This window comes from Nyctereutes procyonoides, unplaced genomic scaffold, assembly GCF_905146905.1.
Source record: "Nyctereutes procyonoides isolate TBG_1078 unplaced genomic scaffold, NYPRO_anot_genome, whole genome shotgun sequence".
NCBI lineage: Eukaryota > Metazoa > Chordata > Mammalia > Carnivora > Canidae > Nyctereutes > Nyctereutes procyonoides.
In genome coordinates, this window is record NW_026575044.1 from 14,699,782 (window position 1) to 14,722,009 (window position 22,228).

Sequence of the window (22,228 nt, forward strand, 5' to 3'; positions counted from 1 at the left end):
CGCAGCGGTTTGGCGCCTGCCTTTGGCCCGGGGCGCGATCCTGGAGACCCGGGATCGAATCCCACATTGGGCTTCCGGTGCATGGAGCCTGCTTCTCCCTCTGCCTGTGTCTCTGCCTCTCTCTCTCTCTCTGTGACTATCATAAATAAATAAAAAAAAATGTTTCTTTCAAAGGATACTAGGAAGAAAATGAAAAGACAACCCATAGAACACAAGAAAAGGCTTACAAATCACGTATCTTAAGTACTTGTATTCAGAATAAATAACAAACCCTTACAACTCAACAATAAAAAGAAAATAACCCAAATTTTAAAAGGGCAAAGGATTCGGGATGCCTGGGTGGTTCAGCAGTTGGGCATCTGCCTTCAGGTCAGGTCATGATCCCAGATCTGGGGATTGAGTCCCACACCGGTGTCTCTGAAGGGAGCCTGCTTCTCCCTCTGCCTGCCTATGTCTCTGCCTCTCTCTGTGTCTCTCATGAATAAAAAATAAAATCTTTTTTTTTTTTTTTTAATAAAAGGGCAAAGGATTTGAGTAGGAATTTTTCCAAAGGAAAGACAGAAATGGTGAATATCAGAGCACCTGGGTGACTTAGTTAGGAGTCTGATTCTTGATTTTGGCTCAGGTCATGATCTCAGGGTCCTGGGATTGAGCCCTGTGTTGCCCCAAGTTGGGCTCTGCATTCACCACAGAGTCTGCTTGAGATTCTTTCTCCCTCTCCCTCTGCCCCTCCTCCCCACTCTCTCTCTCTCTCATAAATAAAACTTTTTTTTTTTTTTTAAGAAATAGTGACTACCTATAAACAAATGAATGGATAAGTGAATTGTGGTCTATCCATAGAATGGAATATTATTTGGCTGTAACAAGGAACGAAGCGCTGACACACAGTACAACAAGCATGAACCTTGAAAACACCATGCTAAGTTAAAGAAGTCAGACACAAAAGATCACATATTCTATGGTTCCATTTATGTGAAATGTCCATAATGGGCAAATCTATAAAGTTAGAAAGTAATTTAGTGGTTGCTGGTAGCAGGGGAAAATGGGAAATGTTTGATAATGGGTGTAGAGTTTCTTTTGGGGTGAGAAAATGATCTAGAATTAGATAATGCTGATGCCTGCACAACTGTGAATGGAACACTTCAAGTACCCTTTTATTTTTACTTATTTTTTTAAGTAGGCTCCACGTCCAACTTGGGCTGTGACTAATACTGAGTTACCTACTTCGGGGATCCCTGGGTGGCTCAGGGGTTTAGCGCCTGCCTTTGGCCCAGGGTGTGATCCTGGAGTCCCGGGATCAAGTCCTGGAGTCGAGTCCCACTTCAGGCTTCCTGCATGGAGATTGCTTCTCCTTCTGCCTGTGTCTTTGCCTCTCTCTCTGTGTCTCTCATGAGTAAATAAATAAAAATTAAAGAGTTGCCAACTTTAACAATATATAAAAAGTAATATAGTTTATAAATATCATTTTTTTAAAAAAGGAAAAAATAATGTAATTTTAAAAAAAGACCTTATTCATTTATCTGGCAGAGAGAGAGAGAGAGACAGCACAAGTGAGGGGAGGAGCAGAGGGAGAGGAGGAGTTGAAGGCAGCTGAAGGCAGACACCTAACGATTGATTGAGACACCCAGGCGCCCCTCCTTTTCTTTTTTTGAAGTAAGCTTCATGCCCAGTATGGAGGCCAGCCTGGGGATTTAAGCCATGACCCCGGAGATCAAGACCTGAATTGAGATCAAGAGTCACATCTGCTACCAACTGAGCCATCCAGGCGCCCTCCCCCCAACAATGTATTTTCAGACTCCCAACAACATTGTATTTGGGGGCAAGGGGCAAAAAGAAAACAATGCTGTTTAATCTGAAATTCTTCTTTTTTTTATTTTTATTTTTTTAAGATTTTATTTATCCATTCATGAGAGACACACAGAGAGAGAGAGAGAGAGAGAGGGGCAGAGACACAGGCAGAGGGAGAAGCAGGCTCCATGCAGGGAGCCGGACGTGGGACTCGATCCTGGGACTCCAGGATCATGCTCCGGGGCGAAGGCAGGCGCTGAATCTCTGAGCCACCCAGGGATCTCTTAATCTGACATTCTTTAGAAAAACACACCTGTCAGAAAAGGCAAGGAAATACAGAAGGCAATGAGAATTGGCTTGCCCTAACAGATATTAAATATAGAAGTATTCAATAGATGCTGTAGCAAAAGAACACATCCACGCAAAAGACTGAAAAAACATATTATCGTATATATAAAATTTCATAAATGATAAAGATGGTGTTTGTACCAAAGGGTAATTTATTAAACGCTGAAGGGAAAACACGAATTTGGATTTCAAGTTAATCTGCAGTCTATTAATCCTACCAGCATGTGAACTCACTAGAAAGACAGCGCTGCGGGCTATCCACTGAAGAGAGTCTCCTCACAGTTCCAAGACCTGCCAACGGGGTCAGTCAGCGGTCACGGCCCACTCCGAGCCCCTCACCCGCCCCTCACCTCCGCTCTCCCGCCCGGGCGCCGGCGCCCCCTCGCGGCGCGCCCCCGAAGCCCCGCTTTGAAATCAGTGGTTGGCACACAGACGTAAAACCACCGGAGAAATTCTCCACATGACCTTTGGGATGAACCATTTGCCTTTTCCTAAACAGGTAGCCGAAACGTGAAGCGGGCCAAAGTTGCGGGCTTCGGCGTCCTCTCTCCTTGGCCAGAGGACGTGGCTGGACTGAAGGAAACACTTGTTTAATTTTCTGACTCATGCGTATTGTCCTGTAGACTACCAACCTGCCCACAACAAACATGAACCTCCTCTTCCCAATTCCGCCCCGATGCGCGCTTCAGCGGCCATCTTTCTCCAGGGCAGGGTGCAAGCAGGAAGGTCACACCCTACCTGTCTCCGATAACGCCAGACGCCTCGAAATCCACAAGAGTCCAATTGGAACCGACGCTTCTACCGGAACAGCTTTTCTTCACAACCGGAAGGGGCTGTGCGTGAGGGCGTTGGGGGCGGAAGTGACGGGAAGGTGGTAGTGGGGTAGTTGGCGGGTGGTTGAGCAGAGCCGGTCGCCATGTCCGCGGGGAGCGCGACGCATCCCGGGGCTGGCGGGTAAAGCTTTCGTGGGCGAGGGCATCGTAGCCCGCACGGGGCGGAGGAGAGGCGGTGGGGCCAAAGGGAGCGGCGTGCGGGGGGTGGGGGGGCGCTGAGGTGGTACACGTACGTGTCAGAGGGCTGGGCTTCGGGGGAGGAAGGTGGTAAGCAGGCCTTGGGGCGCCCGAAAAAGGCCGTCAGGGAAAGGGGGGAGGAGGAGGAAGGCCGAAGCTTTCGGGAGCACCGGCCAAGAGAAGATGAGAACGAGGGTATGTGGGACTGACTGGAGCGTTTTGAGAGGGAGGAAGGAAGTGAGGAGATACTGCAGCAATTGTGTCTGTTCGGGGGGGTGGGAATGGTAATTTTAATATTGATAGAGACTCGAGGGTGTAAAGAGAACGTGGTAGCGGGGAAGCGGGGTGCCAGAGCGTGGTAAGGGAAGAATGATAGAAAAGCTTCGAAGCCTCACCTTTTCCTCTTCCTTTCTTGTAGACGCCGCAGCAAATGGGACCAGCCAGCTCCAGCCCCCCTTCTGTTCCTCCCACCGGCAGCCCCAGGTGCGGAGGTGCCCAGCAGTGGGGGAAGCCCTGGGGGCTCCGCGGCTGCTCCCTCTGGAGCCTTGGACGCTGCTGCTGCCGTGGCTGCCAAGATCAATGCCATGCTCATGGCCAAAGGGAAGCTGAAACCAACTCAGAATGTTGCTGAAAAGGTATTTGAAGTTGAAGGGACTCTTGTTAATTGTAACTTTAATTGTGTAATTAAAGGCTTTTTAGTAATTCTGTAATTAAACAATTATTTGTGTTAAGGAGAAAACAAGGTTACAGTAATTTAAAGATCACTTAGTTTTGGAATGCATCATGTGATATTATGTCATTTGTTTTCATGAGGCAAGTTTGGTTGGTTTGATTACATTTATGGACCAAATAGTTCACTTTGTCTTCACTCACTTAGTTCAGCTTAACTTCTATCTATGTAATCATTTAAAGCAATGATGTGATATTTTTCAATACTTAGGCTTTTTCCCTGAAATCCAAAGAGATGTTCAGGTAAATCAAATGACTTTAAAATGTCTCTAGTCATCTGTACTAAAACGTAAATACATATGTACAACGTTTTTTCTAGTTAGAATCTATAGATTTTTAATAACTGCCTACAGTGTAGTTCAATGTGAAATGAAATGGATAATTTATATGTTGGTGGTTTTGCTGTTTTCACACAAACTGAAATTATTTGGTCATTTTATAGAATTTCTGGTATAATTAAAATTTCACAACTAGAATAGATCTGAACTTTGAAGTCTTTAATTTATCTTGCAATGGAAGACCAACTTTTACAGGATGATGAGTATAGTGGCTGTTTGTACTGCTAGACTGCATGCTTTGCGCTTAAAAAAATCCCTTGCAGCAATTTGATGGAATGGATTACTGTCGCCAGTTTACAGAGGAGGAAAATAAGATTCGTGAATGTACATTGTATAAGATCTGTCACGGCAGACATCTGACTTCAGAGTCAGACAATTGGGTGTCTAGCTTTTGTTTGAAAGTCTCTCTTGGGTAACCCTAGTGGCTCAGCGGTTTAGCCCTGCCTTCAGCCCAGGGCGTTATCCTAGAGACCCGGGATCAAGTCCCAGGTCAGGCTCCCTGTCTGGAGCCTGCTTCTGCCTCTGTCTGTGTCTCATGAATGAATAAATAAAATCTTTTAAAAAAAAAAGAAAAGAAAGTCTCTAGATTTGGAGAGTTCAGTTCTAAGGCAGCTTAGCTCATTATAATACACATTTGAAAAAAAAAGTTCTTTGACTTCAATTAAAAGTTGAAGCAAATAGATGGGTTCTGTGTTTAAAAATGCATTTTGGGGGTTCCCTGGGTGGCTCAGCGGTTTGGTGCCTGCCTTTGGCCTAGGGCGCAATGCTGGAGTCCCGGGATCGAGTGCCACATCGGGCTCCCGGCATGGAGCCTGCTTCTCCCTCAGCCTGTGTCTCTGCCTCTCTCTCTCTCTCTATGTATAATAAATCTTAAAAAAATTAAAAAATAAAAACATTTTGGGTGAGTGGTGGATGTGTTAATAGCATGTTTGTGGTGATTATTTCCAGTGTATACATGTATCAGATCATCCAGTTGTTCATCTTAAATATATAGTTATTATTTGTCTATAATACCTCAGAGTTGGGAGGGAAAGATGATAGAGTTTTTTGTTAGCCGTCCAGTTTATAGCATCAACAGAATGGCTATTATCTGTTTGGATGTTTACTCAAGTTCTGCAGAATTGATGGGAATTTTTAGTGAGTTGGAAGTTCATTATTCATCGTATTTTTTTTTTTTAAGATTTTATTTATTTATTCATGAGAGAGAGAGAGAGGCAGAGACACAGGCAGAGGAAGAAGCAGGCTCTATGCAGGGAGCCTGACTTGGGACTTGATCCTGGGTCTCCAGGATCACGCCCTGGGCTGAAGGTGGCACTAAACTGCTAAGCCACCAGGGCTGCCCTATTCATTGTATTTTTAATTGTAAAGATTGAGTCAATTGTCCATTTTTAAGTTCTGAAAGGAAATTTTTATTTCTTTTAAGATTTTATTTATTTAGTCATGAGAGACACACAGAGAGAGGCAGAGACACAGGCAGAGGAAGAAGCAGGTTCCACGCAGGGAGCCCAATGCAGGACTCGATTCAGGGTCTCCAGGATCAGCCCCTGGTCGCTAAGCCCCTGAGCCACCCGGGCTGCCCTCTGCAAGGAAATATTAAAAGCACACTGACGAGGATGGAATGCTCCTTCAGTATTAAAATTATTTTTCTTTATTTTTTATTTTATTTTCTTGAGTGTTAAAATTTTTAACACTGATGTTAATCCTTTATTCCTTTTTTCCCCACTTCTAAAAAGCAGTTGAGGGGGATCTCTGGGTGGCTCAGTGGTTTAGTGCCTGTCTTTCGCCCAGGGCGTGATCTTGGAGTCCCGGGATCGAGTTCCGCATCAGGCTCCCTGCATGGAGCCTGCTTCTCCCTCTGCCTGTGTCTCTGCCTCTCTCTCTCTCTCTCTCTCTCATGAATAAATAAATGAAATCTTAAAAAAAATTTTTTGAGCACAGCAGGAAGCAGTATGTTGCAAATAGTGGGTTTAGAATCAGTATTTGGGGGCACCTGGGTGGCTTGGTGGTTGAGCGTCTGCCTTTGTCTGAGGTTGTGATCCCAGGGTCCTGGGATCAAGTCCCATATCATGTTCCCCACCGGGACCCTGCCTCCCTCTCTGTCTACATCTCTACCTCTCTCTCTGTGTCTCTTAAGAATAAATAAATAAAGTCTTAAAAAAAAAGAATCAGTGTCTGGATTTGAAACTCAGGATCCTCAGTTGCTGGCTGTGTGGCTTAGCTATATTGTGGAGCCTCAGTTTCCTCTTCTGATGAGGTGGTGATACGTACCTGTGCAGTCCATGGCTGTCGTCACTAACCAACTGTACCTATTTAAATTAAAATTTGAATACAATTTGGGGATCCCTGGGTGGCTCAGCGGTTCAGCGCCTGCCTTTGGCCCAGGGTGCGATCCTGGAGTTCCAGGATGGAGTCCCGCGTTGGGCTCCCAGCGTGGAGCCTGCTTGTCCCTCTGCCTGTGTCTGTGCCTCCTCTGCCTCTCTCTCTCTCTCTCTCTGTGTGTGTCTATCATAAATAAATAAATAAATATTTAAAAAATAAAAATAAAATTTGAATTAAATTTTAATTCTTATCACAGCATTTGGACATGAGGCTGACAGTGGCCATGCTGTATGGCCAGGTAGAGAACACCTGTGTCATCACAGGATGTCCTGTGGGATAGCACTGATCTGTACCTTTGGTGGTGGCCAGTACTGAGCAGGGCCTAAACAAAGGTGAGATATTGAGTCTAGTTTGTGTGCACATTTTAAAAATATTGAGGTGCCTGGGTGGCTCAATTGGTTAAGCATCCGACTCTTAATTTTGGCTCAGGGTCATGAGATCGAGCCCTGTGTTGGGCTCCTCGCTGGATGTGGAGTCTGCTTAAGATTCTTTCTCTTTCTCTCTCGAATAAATAAATAAATCTTTTTTTAAAAATGTATCTAACGCATAAACTGTTTATCTTCTTTGAGCAGATTTGCTGAGCATTGGTCCCAGGTAACAAAGGGTTGGGGAAGGCCATCTTGAGATGAAGATTTTTTTCAGATAACTCATCTGCTGTCTGGAGTAGCCTATAGTTTAAATTGAGAGAAATAAATAATAATAATAAGTTGAGAGAAACCAGGGGCATCTGGGTGGCTTAGTGGTTGTGTCTGCCTTTGGCTTAGGTCATGATCCCAGGGTCCTGGGATTGAGTCCTATATCAGGCTCCCTGCAGGGAGCCTGCTTCTTCCTTTGCCTATGTCTCTGCATCTCTCTGTGTCTCTCATGAATGAATAAAATCTTTACAAATAATAAATTGACAGAAACCAGGTCAGATTTTAGTATTTTGCTTGGCTTTTCATCCATTTTCTTAGTTCTTCTTTAATAGAGAGTAATGGGTTGTCAGACAAACTTTACGGGTTTTCCAGATCATTGCAAGGATAGAACTAGTTAAATGTGCTATGTTGGTGGCTGCAGTGTTGTCACAAAGGCAGCGTCCAATTATACAAATGAAGTGCATGGGTTGCTGGACTCTGCGTTGTACACTGGACTCTGCCCCGTATTTTACTGCACATATGGCTAGCTAGTTGAGCTGTAATGCACCATAACTTGTTCATTTATTTTTCCTTGTGGAGATTACAGCTTCTCGTCCATAAGGTTTCTAGGATTATTTGGTCGTAGAAACGTACCATGGCCAAGGTTACAGAGAAATCTGATGATTGCTTTCTTTCTTTTTTTTTTTTTTTTAATTTTTATTTATTTTATGATAGTCACACACAGAGAGAGAGAAAGAGGCAGAAACATAGGCAGAGGGAGAAGCAGGCTCCATGCACCGGGAGCCCGACGTGGGATTCGATCCGGGGTCTCCAGAATTCCGCCCCGGGCCAAAGGCAGGCGCCAAACCGCTGCACCGCCCAGGGATCCCTGATGATTGCTTTCAAGTGAATTGACAATACTTGGTGTCCATTGAGTGAAGTTTTGTTTGCTTGTTCTTTCATTTTTGAAGAATGACCTAGGAATATTTCCAAGTGTGTTTGTAGGCAGGTAAAGGGAACAGTAACGTGGTGCTGGAATGTAGGGAGGGGCACTTGTAAATTGAGCAGCAGAAACATACTATTTGATATTACAAACTCTTCAATCTAATTTCTCTTGTAGCTTCAGGCTGCTGGCAAAGGCCTAACTAGCAGTAAAAGCAAGGATGACCTGGTGGTAGCTGAAGTCGAGATCAATGATGTGCCTCTCACGTGCAGGAATCTGCTGACTCGAGGACAGACTCAGGATGAGGTGCGCAGATGTCGGGCCTCTGGGGAAGGTGGTAGGTGGGCACAGTCAAGAAAACAAGACCTCTAACTACAGACAGGAGCCAGATGTTTATGACTGAATGTGGGTCATAATCTCCAAAGTCAGGATTGGGTTGAATTAACTGTAGAGGAACTTCTTGGTAAAGGTAAACAGATAATGGGTGGATTCCTGGTCAGCTTGAGCAGGAAACAATGGAATTGATTTTAATATAGGTGAGAACTCATTCTTTTGTATTAATATAGTGAATGAATGGGGAGAAATCCATCTTTCTGCCAGTCATTGAAGTCGATCAATTGCCACATCATCTTTTTAATAGATTGTTTCCTTTTTAGATCAGCCGGCTTAGTGGGGCTGCAGTGTCAACTCGAGGGAGATTCATGACCTCGGAGGAGAAGGCCAAAGTGGGACCAGGGTGTGTATACACATCCTCTGCTTTAGGGAAAGGTTGGACGTATGGCTTACGTTAGTTTCATATTTTTCATTTGCAGGAAATATGTGCAAATATTTGCTTAGTAGCTTGGTATATATATACATGTCACGTACTAGAGTTTGGGACATACATTTCCAATACGTTTAAGGAGTGTTGGCAGCTGTTTTCCTTCTTGTTGGTCTTTGGATTTTTTTTTATTTCACAGGTAACATTTTATTGGAGGAAACAAATTATGGGAAAGTGTAAAATAAGATAATTGCTACATTTAATGTATATATGCTTCCAAACTTTTGTATGGGAACATTTCCCCCAACAAAAGGGTCTGTATTTTGTTGTAATTTCCCTTTTAAAAACCTCCTTTCATCAAGCAACTCTCTGCCTCTATGGTGGCTGTAGGCTAAAAGGTTTTCCACTGAAAGATTTTGTCTCCCTATAGTTGTGGCTCTTCCACTACTTAGTTTTGAGGGCAGGTACTTAGGCAGTGCAAAACTTGGCTTAAATTAAATATAATCAGGAGGCAAAACTTACTCCTCATCTGAAACTAAAAGTATATTTCTTTTTTTTTTTTAATTTTTATTTATTTATGATAGTCACAGAGAGAGAGAGAGAGAGGCAGAGACACAGGCAGAGAGAGAAGCAGGCTCCATGCACCAGGAGCCCGATGTGGGATTCGATCCCGGGTCTCCAGGATCGCGCCCTGGGCCAAAGGCAGGCGCCAAACCGCTGTGCCACCCAGGTATCCCCAAAAGGATATTTCAACTAGTGTGTGCATGCTGATAGCTGTTTTGGACTTTTCCATCTTTAAATACAGTTATTTTTACTTACAGCCTTTTATTAATTTTATGGTTGTTGATGACCTCCGTTATAATCAAAATCAGAATCTAAGGCCACTTTACTTTTAGAAAGAGGAGTCCCCTTGGTTGTGGGTCTCAGATATGGATCTACAGGCTACCATCACTTTTGCCCCATTAATTTGGATAGCCAACAGCACATTTGCCCATAACCTGTTAGACAACCAACAAAAAGAGATTTTGTTCTCAAATACCAGGTTATGTCAGTTGACAAGATGCCAGTATTCATGAGCCCATAAGAACAGATTTGATCCCTTGTGGGGCCAGTTAACTTGAAGCAACCAGGAAAGTTTATTTTATTTTATTTTTTTCAGGAAAGTTTATTTATTCCCCAGCTCTAAAATCATGTTCTTAGAAATTTGCAACAGCCGTTTTTTTTCTATGTAGTCTCTTTTACTTATTTGGAAACATAAGCATTACAGATTTGATTTGGTGACTCATTTGGTTCCTTTGGTTGTGACCAGTTTGGGATTATTATTCTATATTTCTCTTTATAGGGATCGTCCATTATACCTTCATGTTCAGGGCCAGACACGGGAGTTAGTGGACAGTAAGTAATGGTTTGGCTCACATCCCATTTTTTTGTGAAGGACAAAGTACAGGGTTGTATATAATAAGTTGGCAGAATGTTCCTGGTGGCTGTGGTAACTCTTGTGTATGAACTGCTCATGAGTGTGCTGGGGGTAAAGAGAGGCTTAGGACCACATATTTTGGCTTCCTTTAAAATGATTAATACGGGGATAATTGGGCTTTGGCTGCACTCTGTCATTGGGTACTCGTCAGTCCATTCCTTTGGTACAGCATCTCACGGTTTTTCCATAGGAGCGGTAAACCGAATCAAAGAAATTATCACCAACGGGGTGGTCAAAGCTGCCACAGGGACGAGTCCAACTTTCAATGGTGCGACAGTCACTGTGTATCACCAGCCAGCGCCCATTGCACAGTTGTCTCCAGCTGTTAACCAGAAGCCTCCCTTCCAGTCAGGGGTATGTTTCGTGGAAAGATCATGAACAGCTTTGTCATTTCTGTGAAAGTGATATGTACCAAATGACATGGAAAGCGCGAAGAAAAATCCTGAGATCCCAACTTGAGACTTACCTGCGGATACTGTCCTACTAATGGACCATCTAAGCTTCCGAGATGCGGGACGCCTGGGTGGCTCATGGGACACCTGGATGGCTCAGCAGTTGGGCACCTGCCTTAGGCTCAGGTCGTGATCCCGGGATCCGGGATCAAGTCCTGCATTGGCCTCCCTACGGGGAGCCTGCTTCTCCCTCTGCCTCTCTCTCAGTTTGTATCTCTCATGAATAAATAAATAATCTTTTTTTTTAAGATTTTATTTATTCATGAGAGACACACACACAGAGAGAGAGAGAGAGAGAGAGAGGCAGAGACACAGGCAGAGGGAGAAGCAGGCTCCCTGCATGGTGCCTGCTTCTCCCTCTGCCTGTGTCTCTGCCTCTCTCTCTTTCTGCGTCTCTATGAATAAATAAATAAATAAATCTTAAAAAAAAAAAAAAAACTTCCGAGATGCAGTGAACATCTGATTACACATCTCTTTACTTTGATGTATTCCAGGAAGGGTGTTGATAGACCAGACTGTTTATACACCTTACGTTTGGAGTTTGTAGTTTGGTTGTGTATTTTGTAAGTGTGATGGCAGCTGGAGGACTAAGAAGGCAGAGTCTGGTGAAGTAAGACTCTGCTGATACAATCCTCCTAGAAAACAGGGTGGGAGAGAGCAGCCCTCGGTGGAGAACAGCACAGGGCTGACTGTACGACCCAACATGCTACTCTGGTTTCACAGAAGACAGTGCTATAGGTTCTGATATATGCAGTCATGGGCAATGGGTGTGCTTAGTAGTGTGTCTTTGCTTTTCACCTGATGAAGGAATGTTCTAGGTGGGTACATGGCATATGTAGTGCTTTAAATTAAATTACTTTATAGAGTATTTTTATGGGCTCATGGTGGAAATTATAGGAGGTCCTTATTCTGGCAGTGGTTGAAAGTATCTGGAGGATTAAAGTCTTGCAAAATGATTTTCAAGACTAGGATTTAATTAGATGTTTAATCTGAGTTATTCTATTCTTCTACAGATGCATTATGTTCAGGATAAATTATTTGTGGGTCTAGAGCATGCTGTGCCCACCTTTAATGTCAAGGAGAAAGTAGAAGGTCCGGGCTGCTCCTATTTGCAGCACATTCAGATCGAAACAGGTGCCAAAGTCTTCCTAAGAGGCAAAGGCTCAGGTTGCATTGAGCCAGCATCTGGCCGAGAAGCTTTTGAACCCATGTATATTTACATTAGGTACGTACGCATGGATGGGGTTGGGGTTGGGGATGACAAGCATTTGAATGCTTGTTAACTGATCAGGCTGGAGGGCTTCAAAAGGAGTAAGAAAATAGGTATAATAATTAGTAACATGAGCAATGTAGGTCATTACTAACGATAATCACTTTATAACTAATAAAAACTATTGAATTAGGTAGAATTGTCTTTGTCTTTTTTAGTATTCAGGTTCTTGGGTTTTAAATCTCTCATTGTAAAATGAGCTGTGATGAGCCTAAAGGCATCTTCATTTTGGCCTATGACACTATTAATGCATTTTACAGTTATTTTAGTGACTTTTAAATGTCTTTATGTTTTAAAGAGAGCAATAGGGGCACCTGGATGGCTCAGTGGTTGAGTGTCTGCCTTCAGCTCAGGGCCTGATCCTGGGGTCCGGGGATTGAGTCTTGCATCAGGCTCCCCACAGCGAGCCTGTTTTTCCCTCTTCCTATGTCTCTGTCTCTCTCTGTTTCTCATAAATAGATAGGTACATAGATCGACCAAGCAATAAAGTATTTGTCTTAATGATACAAGTTATATCTTAAAGGGTTTCTGTGACTTTTTTGTGTGTGATTTTTTTGAAGTTTTTTTGTTGGTATTTTGAATATATTAAATTTGTAAACAGCATACAAAGTGAAAGCAAAAATCTGTATCCTTTACTTTTCTCCTCTTTGAGTTTTTGGTTCCTATTTCTTTGCAGTCATCCCAAACCAGAAGGCCTGGCTGCTGCCAAGAAACTCTGTGAGAATCTCTTGCAAACAGTGAGTTATATTTGTGTATCTAATATTCAGAAGAGCTCCTGCTGTCTTGGGCTGTGTCTTAGCTATTTTCCTACCTGTATTAGTTTCCTAGGGCTGTCATATCAAATTTCCACAAACTAGATGACTTAACAGAAATTTATTCTCTCATTGTTCAGGAAGCCAGACACTCAAAATAATGATGTGGGCAGAGTTGGATCCTTCTAAACGAATACTGTGAAGGAGAATGTTCCATGCCTCTCCCAGCCTGCTGTCCTTTGCATTCTTTCCCCATGTCAGCAGAGTTCCAATCCCTGCCCCACTGTCCCCTGGCCTACTCCTATGTCTCTTTGTGTCTGTTTCTTCTAAAGTAGCAGTCCTTTGAATTTGGGCCCACCATAACCCAGTATAAACTCATGTTAACCTGTATCTGCAAAGACCTGGTTTCCAAACAAGATCATATTCCTTTTTTTTTTACAAGATCATATTCCAAGGTTCTGGGCAGACATGAATTTTGGGACCACTACACCATTCTAGCAACTCAACATTCTCCATAAGGAAGACAAACTTCCCTAAGCAGGGTCATAGCTGGCATGCATTTCTTCTTTAGCAACTATTTTGGTATAGAATTTGAGATGTGTAGTACATCAGTATGAAATCTCAATATTGTCATTTATTTTTTAAAAGATTTGACTTATTCATTTGAGAGAGAAAATAAGCAGGGAGGAGAGGGAGAAGGAAAAGCAGACTTCTCACTGAGCAGGGAGCCTAATGGGGAGCTCGGTCCCAGGACCCTGGGATCATGATCTGAGCTGAATAGCAGATGCTTAGTTGACTGAGCCACCCAGGTGCCCCAGTGTTGTCAGTTATTTAAATAATACTTTCAGGCCTGGCCAAGTTGTTGACCAGTGGGCATTCCAGATTCTTTTTATTTTGTTTATTTTTGTATTTTGAATTCTTTTTAATAGTAAGTATAGCAAAAGTAAGAATAGAGCTATAATAATATAAAACCAGTTAGCAATGTTTTGGCTAATAGCAGTAAGCTAATTGCTTATTTGATTGTCTATTATTTTTATTCTGTAATCTAGTAGCCAAAAGTTAAACCAGTAAGGTTGTTGGTGTAGCCAACAGGTTTGGGGGTTGTGTTTATTCAGCCTTGTCATTTGACATTTAAGGGTCCCCTTTTGGAAAGCCGTAGTCTTTGCTTTTGTGAGGTAACCTAATTTACCACCCCTTGTGCCAGATAACTTCCCTGACTATCTCCTGTGTTTGTTGCCACTTGAAGTTACTTACTCAGTGAGATGTTCATAATGAAGAACTGGGCAGTGGGGGGGCGGTGCGTGACGACGTATTAATCTTGTGTTGAGCCATAAGCTCCTTGAGGACAAGTCCAGTAAATAAAAGAATGAATGAAGTCTCGGTAGTTGCACTGACAACTTAGAAATTTCCTAACTTCTTTCTGGCTCTGAATGATTTTATACCTCAGAATTGGGTCTAATCTGGAGATTTGGGAAGCTTCTGATGTCCATGCTCTTGGTGCCCACATCCTGGCTTACTAATTCATAGGGTATGCCTTATTAAAAATGATTTTTTTTTTTAAGATTTATTTATTTGTTTTTAGAGAGAGAGCAAGGGTGGGGGTAGAGACAGGAGGAGAGAATGTCTCAAGCTGACTGCACTGAGTGCAGAGCCTTAGGTGGGGCTTGATCCCATGACCCTGAGACCTCAACCCGAGTTGAAACCAAGAGTTGGACACTCAACCGACCGTGTCACTCAGGCGCCCTTTGATTGATTTTTTAACATTTTTATTCTTAAATGATCCTATACCCAGTCTGGAATTCGAACTCACAACCCCGAGCTCAAGAGTCGTATATGTTCTACTGACCAAGCCAATCAGGTGCCCCATACCTTATTAAAATTTAGATTAAACAAGCTTAAATTTGATGGAAATATCAATGACAATTTTTTTTGACAATTTTTTTTTTTAATTGGTGGAAATACTTTTACTTCCTCACTACTTTGGTCCTAGAATTGTATAATCTGACCCTTGTAAATACTCTGTGAATTGGGATTGTCCCACATGAATTTGTTTTCCCTTCTTTTGTAGGTTCATGCTGAGTACTCTAGATTTGTGAATCAGATTAATACTGCTGTACCTTTACCAGGTGTGTATGTCTTAAAGTGTTTAACAAAGAGAAATAGTTTGTTAGTGATATTTGTGTATAAAATAGGATATTTAAGGGTAGACTGTGCCAGGGCACTGATAATGTCCCCTTCAGCTAACGATAATTTGGAAAGTAGTTTTCTTCCCTAGAGATGAAGTTAATATTCAGCTAAAATGTCTCGTTCTGCTGCAGCTGATTAAACACTTTTTTTCTTCCCCCTCAGGCTATACACAACCCTCTGCTATAAGTAGTGTCCCTCCTCAGCCACCATATTATCCATCCAATGGCTATCAGTCTGGTTACCCTGTTGTTCCCCCTCCTCAGCAGCCACTTCAGCCTCCCTACGGAGTGCCAAGCATAGTGCCACCAGCTGTTTCATTGGCACCTGGAGTCTTGCCAGCATTACCTACTGGAGTTCCACCTGTGCCAACACAATACCCGATCACACAAGTGCAGCCTCCTGCTGGCACTGGACAGGTAGGATGGTAGGCTGTGACTATGGAGAAAGTGGCCAGGGGAGAGAGGTGGAGGTGGTGGTGGTATTCAGAAAGAAATCATGCAGAATTACTGGGTGATGGGAGGTGTTTCTCTCCTGTTGCTCCTGTGTCATGACCACCAAGCTACCTAAATGCTTTAGGACAGCATGTACACATGTGTTTTCACCCTGAAATGTATAGTTTCATTTCATGAGTCTTACTGCCAAATAGTTGTTTGGAAGAGGAGTCGGCAAGCTTCCTCTGGAGTGCTAGGTGGCCAACAGGTGAAGCTTACGGGTCATGCAGGCTCTGGCACACCTGCTGCGCTCCATTCCTGGGGCACGGATGTAGTCAAAGACCATACCAAATGAACTCACGTGGCTGTGCTCCAGAAACACTGGATATACAGAAGTGGGTAATGAGCCACAATCATGGTTTGTTGTGCTGTGGGTATCGCCTACCTGCACCCACCTCAAGGAGAAAGGGGCCAGCCTACTTGCCTCTCCATGATTGGACCTGAGTTAGTGATCTTCAGAAGAAACACAACATATTCAGGGGTTCTTGAGCTGAGAGATCCTGGAACTTTGCCAACTTAAGGCTTATTAAATGTACTTGTATATTTTTTAAACTACATGAGAAACTAGAATTTTAGGAAAGGGTAGGTAGCTAGCTCATCTAGATGAATCATGTACTCCTCTTCTCTGAGACAGGGAAAGAAGGTAGCAAGCACGGGGTGATGGATTGATGGTAGGCCTTTCTCTGTGGGCCTCATAGTGTTGCTGTGGCAGAGGAGCATGCAGCCCTGAACCACTGCCCAGCCTCCTGGCTGGCAGGCTGTGAACGCTGGAGGGGCTATATGGTTTGAAACAACAGACTTCACTAAATCCTGCTCGTGACTCTTAGTCCTAATTACCCACCTTCTGTGTTTGGCAGAGCTATAGTTCACCAGCTTTGAGCCACATTGCTTTGTGACCAGAAAGGAGTATGGCGGAGCAGGCCCCTTAGGGTTGGGCTTTAGACATATGCTGCCAGGGTTCCTCATGCTTTCCTGTGATTGAGCTGTGCAGTCCTGGGATACCACGTGACCTATCCAGCCTTTGGTTTCCTTATAGAAAATGAGCATAATGATTCTATCTCAGAGATTGCAAGGGTTAGGTGGGAAGACACAAGTAGTCCACACATACTAGCCATTTGTCTAATAAGAGCTGTCCTTTGGAAAGTGCTTGTTTTTTCTGATACATAGTGGATCAGTCCTTTTTCCTTTCTGGTACAATCTCTAAACACCAGACAGACTCCCTCTTGCTGTAACAGTTTATCCTTAGAAGAGGCAGGTGAACTTGCCTTTGCCATAAGCATTAGTAGCCTTTATAATCTAGAAGGAGCGAATCACTTTGATTAGAGGGCTCTAAATTAGAGAATGTTCTTGCTTGTTAACTTTTAAACTAAGTAAGTGGCTAGAATTTTTATATGTTGGTCATATTTGCCCCTAATGGCCCCAGGTGCACACCAGGTTTCTCCTGAGAATCGAAAACACTGTAAACCTTGTCAGTTTAGCATTCCTCACCATGAAGGTGGGAAGGTGAGGCTCTCATGGCACCAGATGATCCAAGAGGAAAGCTAAGGACCAGAGAGATACAGAATTTCTGGGACATGTGGATTATAAAAGTCTTCTGTGATCATTGTTTTCCTTAGTAAGTGGCTGGGTATTCTCACACCTTTTTTCCCCTTTGGTTTGTTTTGGTCCCAGAGTCCGATGAGTGGGCCTTTTATTCCTGCTGCTCCTGTCAAAACTGCCTTGCCTGCCGGCCCCCAGCCCCAGCCCCCACCCCCACCCCAGCCCCCACTCCCAGCTCAACCCCAGGCACAGAAGAGGCGATTCACAGAGGAGCTGCCAGATGAACGAGAATCTGGACTTCTTGGATACCAGGTTAAATAAAATACCCTTTCTTTCCTCATCTTATCCTACTATACTTTCCCTTTAAAGAAAGAAAAATTCACATCTATATCAACCATCCTCCCAGTATTAGATTTCTGTTTTCTGGAATCCGTTTAGGGTTTTTTCCCTTGGAGGATTTAAAACAAGAGTAACTCCCTTTGGGCGGGTTGGTCTTTGGGATCAGTATAAGAAAATACAAAGCTCCATGTAGAGGGAGGCACATAGAGGTCTATGACTGGCCCCTGGAAGGAGTTCTGTAGAATTCCGCACTACCACATTCATATGGTATTCTTGGAAACCTCACATAGTTCTCATTTCCCTACACATCTCACCAAAAGGTATCATTACTGTCAGCATAGGGTTTGTTTTTAAACCTTGGCCCTCAGTTTACTTTTTTTCCCTGTAAAAGACAGTGATTACTTTCTTGAGTCCCCACCATCCACAAAAAATAGTGGGCAGAAATGTGATTCGGTGCATACACGTTATAAGTAGTCATTCAAGTAAAGAATTTTTAAAAATACTATTTAAGTGTGTGGTTTTGGTGCCATTTTATTTATTAGGAAAAGCACCTTTACTTTTTGCCAGAGCCCTTAAAGCTTCCTTTGAATCAAACTCTGAAGCATTTTTATAGTTTATAAAAGGGTAGTTGAAAACAGATACATGTAGCATGACCAGGTCCTACAGAAAGAGATTACGTCTCCTTCAGCTGTGATTATGTCCCAAATCCCATAGTGCTATGTAGTGAGCATACTGCAACTGACCAGAAAGACGAGGCACTTGAGAGATGATACATTAAGGAGCTAAAGTCAATGCAGCAGGTGTAGATTTGCTAATGCCGCTGTATTTTTCTGCTCATAGCATGGACCCATTCATATGACTAATTTAGGTACAGGCTTCTCCAGTCAGAATGAGATTGAAGGTGCAGGATCGAAGCCGGCAGGTTCCTCAGGCAAAGAGCGAGAGAGGGACAGGTAAGTTAGTTGGAGCATAATTACATGAATGTCCTCACGTCATTGGTTTTCACCATTAGTGTGAATAACGATCATTGCTGTGAGCTTCCATGTTCTAAAACTAATGAAGGGGTGCCTGGGTAGTTCAGTCAGTTGAGCATCCTTCCAACTTGATCTCTGCTCAGGTCTTGATCTCAGTGTCAGGAATTCACTCCTGGAGTTGGGCTCCATGCTGGATGTGGAACCTCCTTAAAAAATAATAACTGATCGATAAGTCAATCAAAATGTAATGAAATCCTTTGGCTCAAAAACTCCTGTGTGTTTTTTTAATAACTGCTGCACTAATGGAGAGTATGCCTCCCCTTCTTTCACAGTGTCGGGTGGTTACCTTGGGCTTTGAGTCATTTCATTCTTGGTCATCAGGCATCTTCCTCTACTGTCTGCATCTTAGCCATTTTCCTAAGCATAGACAATATGTTTGCTACTTAGAATCCTAGGATATTATGGACTGAGGTACTTGAATGTGGGAGTCCAGTTGCCATCTGGGGCTTGAGACAGCCACCCTCCTATATGGTTCGTTGAGCCTTCCAAGGACGGGACAGGCTTCCCACAGCAGTGCTGCTGCTTTTGACCTGGCCTGGCTAACAACTTGATATCTTAAAACTTGATAATAGCTCTCAGGGTGGGGTCAGGTGGAAAGGGTGGAGGTGAATGGTTGTTTGGTGACTATTGGAAGAAAGTACAATTGATAGAATCTATCTGAAAGGTTGTCATGGTTTTTCTTCTCACAGGCAGTTGATGCCTCCACCAGCCTTCCCAGTGACTGGAATGAAAGCAGAGTCTGATGACAGGAATGGGTCTGGGGCCGGAGCAGGGGGCCACGGTGAGTGAGGTATAGCTGGGGACACGCAGGCAGCTAAGACTGGTCCTAAGTTACTAGTTTTCTGACCTGATGTTCATTTAGGTGGCATTCAATCAGGTGTTTAATCCAACTTCTAAAATCTCCAGGCTGATGAGGTGTTTGTTTTGTTTTGTTTTTCTTTTTTTTTTTGTTTTTTGTTTTACTTAGAAGGATGGCATATAGTTAGCCTTTTTTCAACTGACGTGTGTCTAGAAAAAGTCAACTTACATTTTATACTAGCATCATTAAAGCTCTAATGATTGGTAGGTCATTTCAAATTTTGTTGCCTTTGTTGTCTGAATACCCGGAAATAATCTGATATAGACTTAAGGATTGCTATTTCGGGGCACCTGGCTGGTTCAGTCAGTGGAGTGTGTGACTCTTGATCTCGGTGTTGCGAGTTCGAGCCCCAATTTGGGTATAAAGCGTACTTTTTAAAAAAGATTGATTTTTCCTTGTATTGGGAGCTGAGCTATATATCTCTCCTCATAGCTCTTTTGGTTGTGAATAGTCAGCCAGTGGCTGTTAAAAAAAATGTTGCCTCTTAGTATCCCAGAACTCTAGATCTGTAGAGGAATATGGGATCACTTGTGTTCTTTGCCTGTAGTCATAAAAATGAACAGAAGAAAATACATTTTTTATTCTTTTCTTAACTTCTTTTCTTTTAACTCTTTAAAAGGTGAAATATCAGCCTCCAAAGACTCACTTGCTAACTTTCCTTTTTTTCTTTTTTTTCTTTTTTTTTCTTTTTTTTTTTTTTGTGTGTGTGTGTTTCTTTTTTTCTTTCTCTGTTTTCTTACATGGTTCTGGTGGATTCACATTTGCTGATGCTGGTGCTGTTTTTCGTGTGATCCTCAACGTTTTTGGGTGACCATTGACCCTGTGACCTCAAAATGGTGTCCAACTAACCACTTATAATTAACATCTTTTTTTTATTAACGAATTCATGGTATTATCTTTTTTGGGGGGGGGGGCGGGGATGGGGTTGGGGTTGTTTTTCTCTATTCTAGATTATCCAGTCAAGAAGATGAAAACTGCAGAGAAGGGATTCGGGTTGGTGGCTTATGCTGCAGATTCATCTGATGAAGAGGAGGAGCATGGGGGTCATAAAAATGCAAGTAGTTTTCCACAGGGCTGGAGTTTGGGGTATCAGTACCCTTCATCACAGCCACGAGCTAAACAACAGATGCCATTCTGGATGGCCCCTTAAGAAACAGTGGAACAGAGCTTTGACCCTTGGTGACTCTCTTTAGCAATAATGCATGCATTTGATTTAATAAGACTCTGGGCCTGTACTGGGAACCATCATGGACCTTTGCAGAAGTTAGAGATGCAGCGTTCCCTTTCTTAAAGGGGTTTCATTCTTTTTAAAAAACCTTTGTTTCTGCAGTGGCATAGTATCTGTTAAAATTTACTTAGAATCACAAATTTGTCTCAGAAGCTTTTTAACAGTTGGTGAAATGTGCTTGTCCAACAGAGCATCCCAACAGGGTCATTCCAGTATACATTTAACTGGTCCAGCCTTTTCCACATGAATGAATGGCCCCTGTTCTGACAAAAAAGTTTTATTTGTATTTTACTACTGGTTACAAACAAAGCCTTACTATCTATCAGTGGGGAGACAATTTTAAGACCATCTTTCCCTTGCAGCACCTTTAAATGTAAGAATAGTTCATCCTTATTTTCATGTTTGCATTCTTTTCTGTTTTGGAAAATGCAGTTTCACTAATTTAAAACTATTGGATATAGCTGGATCCTGAGTAGAAAAGTGAAGGGTTGGCTTTTTTTTTTTCCCCTTATCTTTTTACTGGGATGATCCAAAGCTGGCATCTTCAGGCACTCTTGTCCCAGAAAGCCATTGCAGTTTTTATTGCCCTTTTAATAAGCTCCATGTCTTCAGCTGGGTCCGAGAAAACTGCTTGAGCAAAAGCTGGTCAGAACTCATCACAGAAATGAAACACAGTGGTCCGTCTCTCTGAGAACTGATCGCAGTTAAAATAGAGAGATTTGACTGCTCACAATAGGATGGATGGTGGACTTAGTGACTGCAATTGCAACTTGTCCTTTTTCTTGGCATTACAGGTTTTGCCAAAAGAACTTTTTTGTATCAAATATTGATGTGTGAAAGAAGGAGCTAGTCTGCTGAACCAAGAGTAGTTTGAGATACTGAACTGTCATTTTTGCACATTTGAATACTTTGCAGGCTGGCTTTGTATAAACATACTCTCTGGTTTCCTATATGTTGTAAATATTTAGACCATAATTTCATTATAAATAAATGTATAAATATTCTGTTTGTGGTTTCTCTTTTCTCTCCCATGACCCATCTATGCACTAAAATTTATAAATTTCTGATAGCCCAACAAACTGAAACCCACCAGAAAAATATTTCATGGGTCCAGAAGTCTGCATATAGTTCCAAGAGTTTATGACTTAACCACAGTAAACCCTTCAAAATCCAGATGAAAATATGGAGGATAGGGGATCCCTGGGTGGCGCAGCGGTTTAGCGCCTGCCTTTGGCCCGGGGCGCGATCCTGGAGACCCGGGATCGAGTCCCACATCGGGCTCCCGGTGCATGGAGCCTGCTTCTCCCTCTGCCTGTGTCTCTGCCTCTCTCTCTGTGTGTGTGACTGTCATAAATAAATAAAAATTTAAAAAAAAAAAAAAAAAGAATATGGAGGATAATTAATGGTAGACTACCTCCATTTTGGTACTGTAACTCTGATTTACTGAACACAGGAAATGAAATACATTTTTAAAGGAAATACACATAATTCACATTATTTTTGGGAAAGCTTTCTTAAGGGAAGGCTGAGTAGAAATTTTTAAAGATTTTTATTTATTCATGAGAGAGGCAGAGAGAGAAGTAGGCTCCTCAGAGGGAGCCTGACGTGGGACTCCATCCCTGCACCAGGATCATGCCCTGAGCCAAAGGCAGACGCTCAACTGCTGAACCACTCAGGCTCCCTGAGTAGGA

General features: G+C 42.8%; 1 protein-coding gene, 1 long non-coding RNA gene and 1 other non-coding gene across 6 annotated transcripts; 2 read left to right on the top strand and 1 right to left on the bottom strand.

Annotated features, from left to right (window-relative positions):
- Positions 1-1,858: 1,858 nt before the first annotated feature.
- Positions 1,859-3,647, bottom strand: LOC129508979 (uncharacterized). 2 transcript variants are annotated; one of them, XR_008664255.1, is made up of 4 exons: positions 3,542-3,647; positions 2,875-3,083; positions 2,371-2,709; positions 1,859-2,101 (listed from the first exon to the last, which is right to left on the bottom strand). It is a non-coding gene; the product is annotated as an uncharacterized LOC129508979 (long non-coding RNA). The 2 variants fall into 2 exon arrangements; XR_008664256.1 differs by lacking the exons at positions 2,875-3,083; positions 3,542-3,647 and adding an exon at positions 2,769-2,874 and having other exon boundaries at positions 2,371-2,427.
- Positions 3,015-21,541, top strand: KHDC4 (KH domain containing 4, pre-mRNA splicing factor). 3 transcript variants are annotated; one of them, XR_008664254.1, is made up of 14 exons: positions 3,015-3,090; positions 3,565-3,781; positions 8,327-8,455; positions 8,806-8,885; positions 10,252-10,304; positions 10,577-10,740; positions 11,852-12,063; positions 12,785-12,845; positions 14,929-14,986; positions 15,210-15,463; positions 17,210-17,389; positions 18,285-18,369; positions 19,140-19,231; positions 20,260-20,316. XR_008664254.1 is itself a non-coding variant. In XM_055324307.1 (14 exons), exons 1-14 carry the CDS (start codon positions 3,053-3,055, stop codon positions 20,457-20,459), a joined length of 1,851 nt encoding a protein of 616 aa, XP_055180282.1. In that variant the 5' UTR covers positions 3,015-3,052; the 3' UTR covers positions 20,460-21,541. The 3 variants fall into 3 exon arrangements, 2 of the variants coding, with proteins under 2 accessions (XP_055180282.1, XP_055180283.1); XM_055324307.1 differs by having other exon boundaries at positions 18,257-18,369; positions 20,260-21,541; XM_055324308.1 differs by lacking the exon at positions 20,260-20,316 and having other exon boundaries at positions 19,140-20,228.
- On the top strand, positions 11,417-11,545 carry LOC129509205 (small Cajal body-specific RNA 4). Its single transcript, XR_008664314.1, has one exon. It is a non-coding gene; the product is annotated as a small Cajal body-specific RNA 4 (non-coding RNA).
- Positions 21,542-22,228: the final 687 nt, after the last annotated feature.